The 11,937-nt window shown below is 48.7% G+C and overlaps 1 protein-coding gene across 10 annotated transcripts in view; it reads left to right on the top strand.

The window, feature by feature from the left end:
- The first annotated feature begins 355 nt into the window (after window positions 1-355).
- The window catches only part of Ccdc136 (coiled-coil domain containing 136), a 30,034-nt gene continuing 18,452 nt past the window's right edge, over window positions 356-11,937 (top strand). For 5 of the 10 annotated variants that reach the window (XM_085840774.1, XM_085840773.1, XM_085840772.1 and 2 more), the window contains exons 1-5: window positions 356-506; window positions 1,250-1,357; window positions 3,002-3,247; window positions 3,326-3,400; window positions 9,567-9,887. In XM_085840774.1, coding sequence (XP_085696900.1) covers window positions 449-506; window positions 1,250-1,357; window positions 3,002-3,247; window positions 3,326-3,400; window positions 9,567-9,887 — 808 coding nt within the window. In that variant the 5' untranslated portion in view covers window positions 356-448. Of the gene's footprint in view, window positions 507-1,249; window positions 1,358-3,001; window positions 3,248-3,325; window positions 3,401-6,707; window positions 6,838-9,566; window positions 9,888-11,937 lie in introns of those variants that run through there. The other 5 variants (XM_085840770.1, XM_085840769.1, XM_029478950.2 and 2 more) reach the window with 3 other exon arrangements.

Below are 11,937 nucleotides of genomic sequence, written 5' to 3'. Positions count from 1 at the left end.
TGTGTCTGCGCATCTGCAGGAAACAGTCCATTCTTCCCCCTCCCCACTCCCTGGGTTCTATCATCCGTCAAGACTAGCCCCTGAAGTCCCTAGGCGTGGCGGACCCAGGGTGGCAGAACCAAGCCATCCTAGCACTCCTTAGGCGCATCCTCAAGACCCGGTAGCTCACGTCCGCTTTGCAGGCGCAGCAGACCCGAAGCTGCCTCGGGCGAGCCTGGGGCACTTTAGTGACGTGCTTTGAACCTCTTTTGCTGGTCCTCACTGGGTCTGGAGCCGGGGACTGGGGGAGGGTTTCCGGGCGGCCACAGGCGGGCACTCGCGTCAGGTGGCCAGGCCAGGCCCCGCCCTCTCGGCCCGCCCTCTCTCCTCCCTGCGCACCGGGCTCCCGGTCCCCGGCCCGGAGGCTGCGGCTTCTGCTCGGGAGGCGGCGGCGGCGGCGGGAGCAGCCATGGAGGCAGGCAGCGGGGCCGGCGCGGGAGCCGCGGGCTGGAGCTGCCCTGGCCCAGGTCAGAGCGGCCTCTCCCTCAGCTCCCTATACTCCTTCCCCCTACGGCCCTCCTTCCTTCTGACCCCCTGGTGTTCCTGGTACTGAGTCGGCTCCCTTCACCCTGGCCTCCACCTGATACAGCTCTCCATCTTTCGACCTGGGTTGTCCCTTCCCAGCGGTCACTCCCCAAGCGCTCCCCAGTTAGTCTCTCCAGCCCGATTGTGTTCCCAGCTCACGAGGGGGGCGGGGGGGGTTGTCTCTAGAGCCTGCACCCTTCTAGTTCATCAAAGCTCTTGACCACCGGGAGAGGGTGGGGTGGGCGAGGTCTGGTGAGGGAGGGAAGGGGAGAGATAGAGAAACGGCCTACTTTAGAGCCCCTTCTCTCCTCTCCTGATCCGGCCACCCCTCCCTTCTCTGCTTTGCTATATAGGATCCTCCCAAAACCTTCTTTCCTAGTTCCCACCCTACCCCTCTTCTTATGCCCCAAGCTAAACAAACACTCACCCTCTTCTGTCTGAGCGAGGGAGAGGAGCCGGGAACAGGGGTGCTGAGGTTGGGCCGCACCGGGCTGGGGGGTCCCCTAAATAGGCATGAGAGGTGGCTGAGGGAATAGAATCACAGAGCTGGGCAGAGTGAGTCAGGCTTCTCCAGTGTGATTGCAAATTTCGGGGCTCCCATATAAGAATGCACTATAAGAATGCACGTTCCCCTCAGCCCCAGCCCCCTCTATTCCTACAGTTCTTACTTTCTCCCTGCTCACAGGACCCACAGTAACCACTTTAGGCTCCTATGAGGTATCTGAGGGTTGTGAGAGGAAGAAAGGCCAACGCTGGGGGTCCCTGGAGCGCCGTGGGATGCAAGCTATGGACGGTGAGTTTTCTGAAAAAGGCTTCCCATCACCCTACTCCTTAGCTCCCTTCTTCCTTCCCTGACCCCAGAACTCTGAGCCAGAACAGGGCCCTTCTCTCACTTCATCTCAGGCCCCTCCTCCCTGGTGGTTGAGCTCCAAGCCTCTCCTGGGCTCAGGCATTGTGGGAAGTTTGGGCACATCCCTTTGGGGCGCCAATCACCCAGCTAACCAGGTTGTATGTCCCGGGGAAGCTGCCAGACAGAGAGAGGTCCTGCTCAACCCAGCCTGGAAGCAGGCTTTCGGCAGGGAGCTTGTTCTTCTCACTGCCTGCTGACCCAGATCCCAAGCTGTCTCTTATTTTTAAAAGCCAGGACATGGGCATGTGAACTGTCTTTCTGGTGCCACCAGTGTCAACTCTGAAGGGAACGCCGCAGCTTTAGTAAGAAAGTGCTTAGGAGAGGGCTAGATGGAGTCTATTTCCCAACAGCATTCGTGTGCAACAGGGCAGGCAGTACCAACACATTATCCAGGACTTCTTGTGAAGTGTCCCCAGGCCCCTCTGTAGTTCAGCACAGGCCTTCCCTAGAGACTAGATGACATAAGGGGTCTCAGATGAACCGTATGCTGTTAGTGTTAGAAAAGGGAAGGAAGGCCAGAGACCCAGAATTAAAAACAAAGCAATCCCTACCAAGACAAGATTTTGCTATTTACAGGAACTGCATTGCAGTGAAGAAGAAGAAGAAGAAGAAAAAAGAGTGTTTGAGTCTGAACATGAGGACCAGTACCAAATCAGTTTTTCAAATGTGTCAACAGGACTGGAGAGATGGCTTAGCAATTGACCAGTTCCCGGCACCCACATCGCAGCCCACAGCTGTCTGTGACCCCAGTCTTAGAGGCTCTAATACCCTCTTCTGACCTGAAAGGGCATTGCCCTCCCATGATGGACAGACACACATGCAGGGAGAGCACCCGTATGCAGTAAATAAATAAATGAGTGGTTTAGAAGAGTGTGTTAAGATGGCAGACTTTCTTTGACATGAGTTCAGCCTGACACTCTCAACATCAACTTGGGTCAGAAGGAAAGAGATGACCCTTGTGGCACCCAACAGGGAAACAACAGGTGTAGAAAAACCTCAAAAAGATATTTGATAACATGCATTTGAAAGGGTTCCAACATGGACGCAGTAAACAACTCCAAGTCACTTCCGCCTAATGTTTCCTCTTCTATCTACAGAACAAGCCAGTGTTTTCTAATTATGAAACGGCTAGTACCTTGCAAGCCACCTAGGTTGTTTTTCCCCCCAAGCTTGCTTCATTTGGCCTACATAAACAGCTGGTGTCTGAATGTCTGAATCCTTTCTTAACTCCTTGTCCTACTACCCAGAGTTCAGACTACTAGAGCCAGCTGTCCTCGTGCAAGCTTCTTGTAGCTGAGCCAGCACAAGGCTGCTGGACAGGCAGTAGACTTCCAATATTAGGTGTTTGGAAGCCGGAGAAGGTGCATCAAAATTTGACCTACCAGAGCCTGACCATGAGTTAGGTCCTACCCAGGGGACCTTGGGGGACACCAGGTGATCCTACTCTACTGACCAGGCCCTGGGGAGGTAAGGTGCAGGGTTCTAGATCGGGCACTGACTGTGTGGTGGGATGGTTGTCTCTCCTAGGGGAGGTGTTACTTCCAGCTCTATATGAGGAAGAGGAAGAGGAGGAAGAAGAAGAGGTCGAAGAAGAAGAGCAAGTAGAGAAAGGAGGCAGTTTGGGCTCCCTATCAATGGGCAAGCATCGGGGCCTGAGCCTGACAGAGACAGAGCTGGAGGAGCTGAGGGCCCAGGTGCTGCAGCTGGTGGCAGAGCTGGAGGAGACCCGTGAGCTTGCTGGGCAGCATGAAGATGACTCCCTGGAGCTTCAGGGTGAGCACAGGGCACAGGGCTTGGGCCCAAAGGCTCTGTGCTTCCCCGGTTCCAAACCAGATGTTCCTCTCACTGCAGGGCTCCTGGAGGATGAGCGGCTGGCCAGTGCCCAGCAAGCAGAAGTATTCACCAAGCAGATTCAGCAGCTCCAAGGTAACTGCCCCCCAAGTCTAGACAGAGGGAAGTGGCCACCCTAATCACCTAACTCAGAACCTTTCCCCTCTCCTTTTCTTTTTTTCCTCGCCCCCTCTCTTCTCCTCTCCCTCTGCTCTCTTCTTTCCTTACTTTCCCATCTTTACCTATCTACATGGCGGTCCCAACCTCCTCTGTCTTGCCTTCCTATCTTTTCATCTTCTCTCTCGGGTTCATCCTTTCCCTCTCCTCTTCCTAGCCTCCTCCCTCACCCACATGCCTGTTTACTTTGTTCTGCCCAGGGCCAGGGATGTATGATCAAGGTTGAGTTCCAGGCTGTATTTCTCTTCCTGGTCCCCCCAAGGGCACCACAGGGACCCCCTGGAGGACACTCCAGAGTCTTTGAAGGAAACAGATGCAATCCTGAGTTTGTGCTTCCCAACTCCTCTATTTCAAAGTCCAGGTGTCCTTTTGTCTTGGGAAGCAGTGAGGCAGTGTCCCATATCCCACTGCACTGCCAAATAAAGAGCGAGCTTTTGTTGCTTCTGTGGGCTTCCGGAAGGTTTTGAGGCTCTGCCCTAGAAAACAGCAGGGACTCTGTAGGGAGAGCTGAGATCAAGCCAGATACAAAATATAGATGGAGGAAAAAAAGGTCTGAAAGCTGTCCTGGAGAGAGCAAGCAAACGGAACATATAAGAGGAGGAGCAGAAGGGAAGGGTATGGCATGTAAGCAAAGGGAGATGCAGGAAATGTGGCGAAGAGAAGAGAAATGGCAGGCACAGCATGGGGGCGGGGTTTGGGTGTTGGCTTCACATTGTCTGAGCACCTGGGCTTAGCTTTACCATGTACAAACTTCATTACCTTGGGTAGGCCACGCATCACTGAGTCTCAGTATCTTCTCTGTAAAAAAAGGCCTCACTCATTTGTCTGCCAAATACTTAAAGGACCAACAAAGAACACAATTGTCCAAATCCCTGAAGAGTAGATTCCACATCTGGGCAGGGGTGATACAGGCCAGTAATCCCAGTATGTGGGAAGTAAAGACAAGAAAATCAGGAATTTGATGCCAGCCTTGGCTACATACTGAGTTCAAGGCTACCTGGGTTTCATGAGACCCCGTGTCATAATAAATAAATAAATTCTAAAGGAAAGCATAATAATACAAGTTCAGGTATTAATAAAGGCAACACAGGTATGAATATAATATTCAATATAAATATGTGATATTGATAAGTTAATTTTTTTTTACCAGTAAAATGAGCCACTTCAAGCCAGATTAGATTATATTAAACGCAGGTTTATTGGGAAGCTGCTTTCAGGTGAGTTCACTGACCCCAAGGACTAAGGCCAAGGGAGTCGCCATGGGAAGGGAGAGAGAGGGGAAGAGGAAAAGAAAGAAAGGAAAAGTATGCGCAGAGACTGAAGAGAAGAAGAAGAAGAAGAGAAAGGGAAGATCAAAATGTCTAGAATATATAAGGAGGAGCCTCTCGGGGAAGAGCAGCCCAGCCCCTGGGCTAGAAAGTTCAGGGTTGGGGGCAGGGTATGCCAGGTAGGGACTGAGGGATGCTGGGAGAACCTGGAGGCTAGGTCTGCTTTGGTATGGAAGATATGTCCTTATCCCAGGACAGATACATGGGTAGGGATGAGGTAGGAGTTAGTTAGGTGATGAAAAGCCTTCAAGAAGGTGGTGCTTCAGTTGTGTAATGGGAAGGATCCAAGCATTCAGAATCTGATGGACAGACCTACTAGACAGAAGAACAGCAACAGCAAGGTCCAGAGATGAGAATGAGCTTCATGGGTTAGGGGGCCAGAACCAAGGTCATTTCAAAGTTCATGGGAAGGGCCCTTGTAGGAGAACGTTCCAAGAAGAAGGCAGAGGTCTGCTTAGGGTGGGCAGGCCTTTTAGGTCAGCTGACAGAGCTAGCTTTCATCATAGGAAAGGAGATGCTACAAGAGGCTGGAATGGCTGATACGATCTACATTTTTAGTTAGCTCTTTGCCTTTTTCCTCCCGTGGTGGGGGTTGAATCCAAGGCTTTTGCCAGGTGCTGACCACTGAGCAACATCCCTAAACCTTTGCTTTCCCTTTGCAAGAGAGTACTTTAGAATCCAGGAGGAAGAAATGGCGTTAGGCATGCTAGTAGGTCCATTTAACTGACTTCTTTCTTTCTTTCTTTCTTTCTTTCTTTCTTTCTTTCTTTCTTTCTTTCTTTCTTTCTTTCTTTCTTTTTGGTTTTTCGAGACAGGGTTTCTCTGTGTAGTCTTGGCTGTCCTGGAACTCACTCTGTAGACCAGGCTGGCCTCGAACTCAGAAATCTACCTGCCTCTGCCTGCCAAGTGCTGGGATTAAAGGTGTGCGCCACCACGCCCAGCCTAACTGACTTTCTTGAATTAAGGCAGTAGAAATGGAGATGGTTGGGAGCATATTTTGAATGTGGTCCCTTCATGACTTTGCCAGGAGAAACTGGGTAAATACTGATATCTAGTGGGATGTCAAAGGGAAAGGTTGGTAAGAAATTTGCTTGCGAACTAGAGAAGCCATTTAAAAGTTTTTTTGGCTGGATGGGTTTGATGTCCAAGTGAGTATGTGAAGGAGCCATTTGCATGTATGATCTAGAATTGGGGGTGAAACAAGGGCTGAAAATGAGCTTTGGTAATTATTAACAAGCAGACAGCATCATCTATGGGAGATGGACATTCATTCAGTCACACCAAGAGATACCAGAGGGGAGAGAAAGAGACTCTCCTAACTAGGGGCCCAAGATAGGAGAAATGGTAAAAGGTACATGACCCTGCTCTGAAAGGCAAGAGCAAAAGATGCTTCAGGGAAATGATGATCCACTGTGAGGAAAGCTGGGAAGGCAACGGAAGTGGCTGCTTGGGTCGGCAAGATGGAGAACTAGGAGCCATGGCAGAATGGACTGGGATTGGCGAGAGAGAAACGGGAGGTCAAATGGAGAACAAACTGCGTACAGATCATAGTGATAGCCATTTTAAAGAGAAATAAGGGAAGGTGAGGTGGAAAGGGTTTTTTTTTTTAAGGCAAGGAACCCTTGATCTTGTTTTTATGATGAAAGAAAGGGTCCAGTTGGGTTGAGCCAAGTATTAGTCTTTGCTTGGAAAAGAGTTGTTTTTTTTTTTTCTTCCCAGGATGGAGAAGTCTGAAAGAGCCAGGGAAATAAAGAGTTGTTGCTAGAGGTCAAGGATTCCCAGGCAGATGAGGGGCCGTGGGCATCCAACCCACTCCAAGCCCCGCCCCGCGGATGGAACCTGAGACGGTCCTTGCGCACGCGCCTTGCCCGTTTCCGCCGAGTGGGGGCGCTCGCGGCCTCAGAGGTACCTAGTGTTCAGAGGCGGTTCCGGCCGCCAAAGCCCCCCTGGGGCGGCACCGGCCGGGAGGCGGGAGCCCCCCCTTTGGAGACCGCTTGTGGGGGGCCGCCGAGATGCAGGCCATAACCAGTAAGTGCCAAGTGTCTTCTTTGCCCCTCAAGCCGACTCCCGAATCCTCCGCCGCGCCCCCTGAAGGCCCCAGCCCGCAGTCAACCGGCGCCAGCTCTTTGGAACCTGGTCCCTGCCTTTCCAACTCCTGGCTGGCCTATCCCATTCAGCTTCCAAGATGGGCCTGGCCCCTCGCCACCCATCACTACCCCGACTCCCATGATCCAGGAAGAAGGCTCTTTACAGAGCCAAGTCCCGAACAGCTAGCCAGTGAGGTTTGAGGGTATGCTAGGGAGATGGAGGTTAGGCTGTGCCCCTAGAATGCCCAGGCCTGGGGTCTTCATCATAGTGACCAGTTGACACCCCCCCCCCAGTGCCTCTCCCTCCAACTAAGCTGAGCTGAGGATCTAGATATCACCTTGTAAACTCTTGTAGTGTGGAATATATTTGTGTTGTGGGGTGTTTTAGTTGGTCTTCCCATCTCTTGGTTGTAAACTTTATGAAAACAAGGAACACGCTAGTTTTATTTACTTCCTTTCAAATAGAAAGGATGTGGGGATACGGGTCAGTATGTAGCCATATGAGACGCTAGGTTCAACGTTTAGTAAAGGAATTTAACCCAAAATCCAGGAAGCTACACAACCTAGAGCACATGTTTGCTGAAGGCATAGAGCCCTCTATTGGCCATATACCCAAATGGGTGCTTTCTCCCTTCTTCTCTCCCTCCCATACAGCTTGACACAGGCTGGTCTCAAACTCCTAGACTCAAGAAGTTCTCTTGCCTCGGCCTCTATAGAGTGCTGGGACTATAGACATGTACAACTGTGCCCTTAAATGTGTCTTATAGAACGCCCATGTGCTCTTAACATGTAATGTTGTATATACAGAAGAAACTCAGTAAAAATTGAATGAATGAGTCTCTACCTCCTACATGAATATAGTAAATTTATATTTATTGAGCTGGATTTGGGCTTAATTTCCTTTGTTAAAGGTTGAACCCAGCATCTCATGTGTGCTAGGTACTGAACTACATCCCCGTGCCCTGACTTTCTGTTTGAAAGGAAGTAAACGAAACCAGCGTGTTCCCTGTTTGCATAAACTTTATAGCCAAGTGAGGACAGAACAGAACACAGCCACATGTGCTACAGAGTTCAAGGCGCTATACAAGCCTTGAGGATTCCTCTTAACTTTTGGAGGAGGTGGAGGAGAGGTTAGAAAAAGATGGAACCTGGATGTTTGCTAGAATATGCAGGAGATGGGACATCGGGACAGCATACCTTGTAAAGTCCAGTTCTCTTCCATCCCTTAATCCTTCCCACACTTCTGAAGTCTTCTTGAAATCCATGACTTTAACTCTCCACTTCCGGGTTATTTTCACCCAAATGGGTGCCTGCATCCAGAAATCTGAGATGCGAAACTAGATGTAGTGACTCATGTCTGTAATCTCATCACTCGGGAGGCTGAGTTTGAGATCAGCCTGTGCTACAGAATGAGACTCTGTCTTAAAAGGCAAAAGAGCAGAGGTAGGTAGATCTGTTGAGTTCCAGGACAGCCAGGGCTACACAGAGAAACCTATTTCAAAAAAACAAAAAAGAAACAAACGGAAACAACCTCAGATGATCCCCAGGGTTCTGACACATTTATTTGCAAATTAAACTTTAAGCACAATCCATATATAAAGTGTAGACACATGTGAAAATCAAGCAACACTGCTACAAGATGGAGAGTAAGACACCTGTAATGTCACCCTACTCCTCTGAAGCAATTGCTTTTTTTTTTTTAATGTATTTTCTGTGACTGTGTGAATGCGCACGCGTGCCTGTGAATGTGGAAACCAGGAGTCAGTGTCAAGTGTCTTCCTCACTCTTCCCCTTATGTTTTGAGACAGAGTCTCTCACTAAACCAGGAGCTTCCTGTTTTAGCCAAACTGGCAAGCCAGTAAGCTGCAGGGATCTGTCTCTGCCTGCTCCACATGCTGTAGTCCTAGGGTTAGGGCACCGACTCATGCCAGGAGGTCTGGGCCTTATGTGGATGCCAGGGATCTGATCTCGGGCCCTTAATTAAGCTTGTATGGTAAGCCCTTTTCCCAGACTTGAAGCAACTACTCTTTATGGTTTGGGGCATAGATCTTCGTCGACTGTTTTTCTGTATCTTTAAGTATTTATGTTGTACAGTATTTGATTTGTTTTTCTTTCTCCCTTAATATATCCTAAAAAACACTTTCATATTTTTCTAGTTAGTAAAAAAGGTTTCTTTTGACTTAATGTTTTTTGAGGTCTAAAAGTGGCACGGACATTGGCTTCTACTTAAGGCCTCTTGGTGAGCTATATCATGATTCCAACAGTTGATGTTGTCATCCACCATGTAGGTTATTACTCGGTGTTTTATTATTTTGTGATGAAATTATTATTTAATTTCACCTTGAATTCTAAGTGCGTCCTGGTTTGCATCCTGTGCTTACAGGAAGTTTGGGGCTAAGAGGAGCCCCTGGGGTTTTGTATTTCCTAAGCTCCAGGATGGATAAGTGAAAATACTCTACCTATGGGATTTTTAGAAAGACTTAGGACACTGATAAAATACAACCTATTGGGTGCTCTGGATCTCTGGTGGGGGAAAGACTAGGTTGTCAGTGGCTTTCAGACAACAGGTAAGACTCTTGAACGCTGTGTTTCCAGACTTTGCTCAGCGCATTCACCTCTTGACCACCAACCTTTGGGTGTTTTTTTTTTTTTTTTTTTTTTTTTTTTCAGGTGAGCTGCAACATCTACGGGAGGAGATTTCCCTGTTAGAGCATGAGAAGGAAAGTGAACTTAAAGAAATGGAGCAGGAGTTGCATTTGGCCCAAGCAGAGATCCAGAATCTACGGCAAGCTGCGGCAGACTCTGCCACTGAACATGAGAGTGACATAGCATCCTTGCAGGATGATCTCTGCCGGTTGCAGAATGATCTCGATGACATGGAACGCATTCGAGGGGATTATGAGATGGAGATCGCCTCGCTCCGTGCAGAAATGGAATTGAAGACTTCTGAACCATCTAATTTAAGCATCTCCGACTTCTCTGGGATACAAGGTATGAAACTTTCTGGTCTGTTCACACAGTTGAACAGAGGAGAGGACATTGTAGATAGGAAGATAGTGGAAGAGTAGGGTTAGATTATGCATTAGAAACCTCTAGAAAAAAAGATCCCCTGTGTTTACTTTGAGACTGGAGAGGAAAACTCAGCTGTTACATAACCAGTCCATGATGCTGTAAGAGTTAGAGATGGACCCTGGAGATTCTTAACAGAGAGCTGTCGGCACTCGTTGGTGTGAGAGTATGGGAAGGTCCACTCTGGGAAAGTGTCCAGGTCTGGGGTAGATGCAGAAGGACCTGTCACCGTAGGAAACCCTTCCTGCTGCTGTGGCATCATGGCTCTTTGCCCGAACCTGTTTGGGCCTCTAGCCCAGCTTTTAAGATCCAGAATGCTAATTCTTAGCTTCATTTAGCCCTCCTGAGTTGAAACTTTGGAAGGCAGCTAATCGGAGCACAAGACAGCTGGAGAGGAAAAAAGGTTATTTCTAGTAATGCATGCGGTACTCAAAAGCTTCGAGCCCTGTTCCAGACTGTCTCCCAGCTCGTTGCTAGGATTCACGGCATCAGAGGGTTTGCCTTTATTCTAGCCTAGATTTATGATCCAAGTATAATGGAGGCCCTATATTTGGCCAGGTCAGGCAAAGACAGTCAACAAGGAAATCAAAGAATTGCAATCTTCCCAGCTGTATGAAGCTTTTCAGAAAGAGTTGCCCTTGGCCGGGTGGTGCTAGGAAAGAGGGCAGTGCAGGGGAAGGGGGCAGCTAGGGATGACCTATCCCGAGTCAAAAACCCGGCTCTAGTTGGGGAGCAGGATCAACTCAGTCAAGTTACTGTCCCTCTCCAAGCCTCATCTCTATATCTGGAGTCTGAACCCCACTTGGTTGATAAAGTCTTACAGCAGGATGGGACTCTGGGACAAGAAAAGGGGGCCTAAGGGAAACACAGAGGAACCTGAGTGCTATGTGGAGTTAACTAGGATGGATGGCTGCTGGCTCCTTAGTCACGGCAAACGGGCAGTGGTGAGCTAAGAGCCCACAGCTGAGGAACCGAGGGGAGAATTCTCCAAGTGGGCTTCTCGGACTGGCTTCTTTTGTTTTGTTAGTCTAAAACTATACTAAAATCAAGGGTTTGTTTAAGCAGGAGATCTTATAAAAGGCTATTTCAAGGATTAAATGAAGGTCAAAACCATCAAGTCTTCATACACAGTTCTCATTACAGTTTCTTACTTCTGACTGTAATCTTCAGGAATCTGAGAGTATGTATGTATGTATGTATGTATGTATGTATTTATTTATTTATTTATGACAGGAGTCCCTACATAGCCCTGGCTGTCCTAGAATTTGTTATGTAGACCAGGCTGGCCTTAAACTCACAGAGGTCTCTGCCTCTGCCTCCCAAGTGCTGGGATTTAAGCTTGTGCCACCATGCCTGGACCTGTTAAGAACTTGTGGTTGGATTAAAGAAGAAACATTAAAACTGGGGTTCAGGGGTGTTGAATCCTTTTACAAGTAAAATATCGTATATTGTAATTAAGGCCAGTTTGTGCCTCTTAACTGTTAGTAGAATTAGTGTTCTAAGTGCTGTGATTCTTTCTGTGTGAATGAGTGTGTGCTTTGTGTGTGTTGGCATAGGGGATGCACTGACATCTACACACACTGTAGAAGCCAGGGGTGGATACGGGTATCTGCCTCTATCAGTGTCTGACATACCTTTTCTGGAGACAGGATCTGCTACTGAACCTGAAGATTACCACCTTGGCTAGACTGACTCACTAGGGATCCCCCAGAGTCTACCAGTCTCCACACCCTCAGTGCTGGGGTCATAGGTACAAGCTACCATCCCTGGCTTTTTAATGGGGACATTGGGAATCTGAACTTAGGTCCTCATGTATATACAAACACTTTACCTACTCAGCCACTTCCCCAGCCCCAGTAATATTTTTCTTTTCTTTGAAATCTTTATTTGGTTTTATTTATATGTATGTGTATCTGTGTGTCTGCCATGTTTGTGTAACTGCTGAGTCTAGCAGTGGGCGCTGAGCTGAAGT

Source organism: Mus caroli, unplaced genomic scaffold, assembly GCF_978045245.1.
Source record: "Mus caroli unplaced genomic scaffold, Mus_caroli_1 scaffold_7, whole genome shotgun sequence".
Taxonomy (NCBI): domain Eukaryota; kingdom Metazoa; phylum Chordata; class Mammalia; order Rodentia; family Muridae; genus Mus; species Mus caroli.
This window is presented reverse-complemented; position numbering and strand designations above follow the sequence as displayed.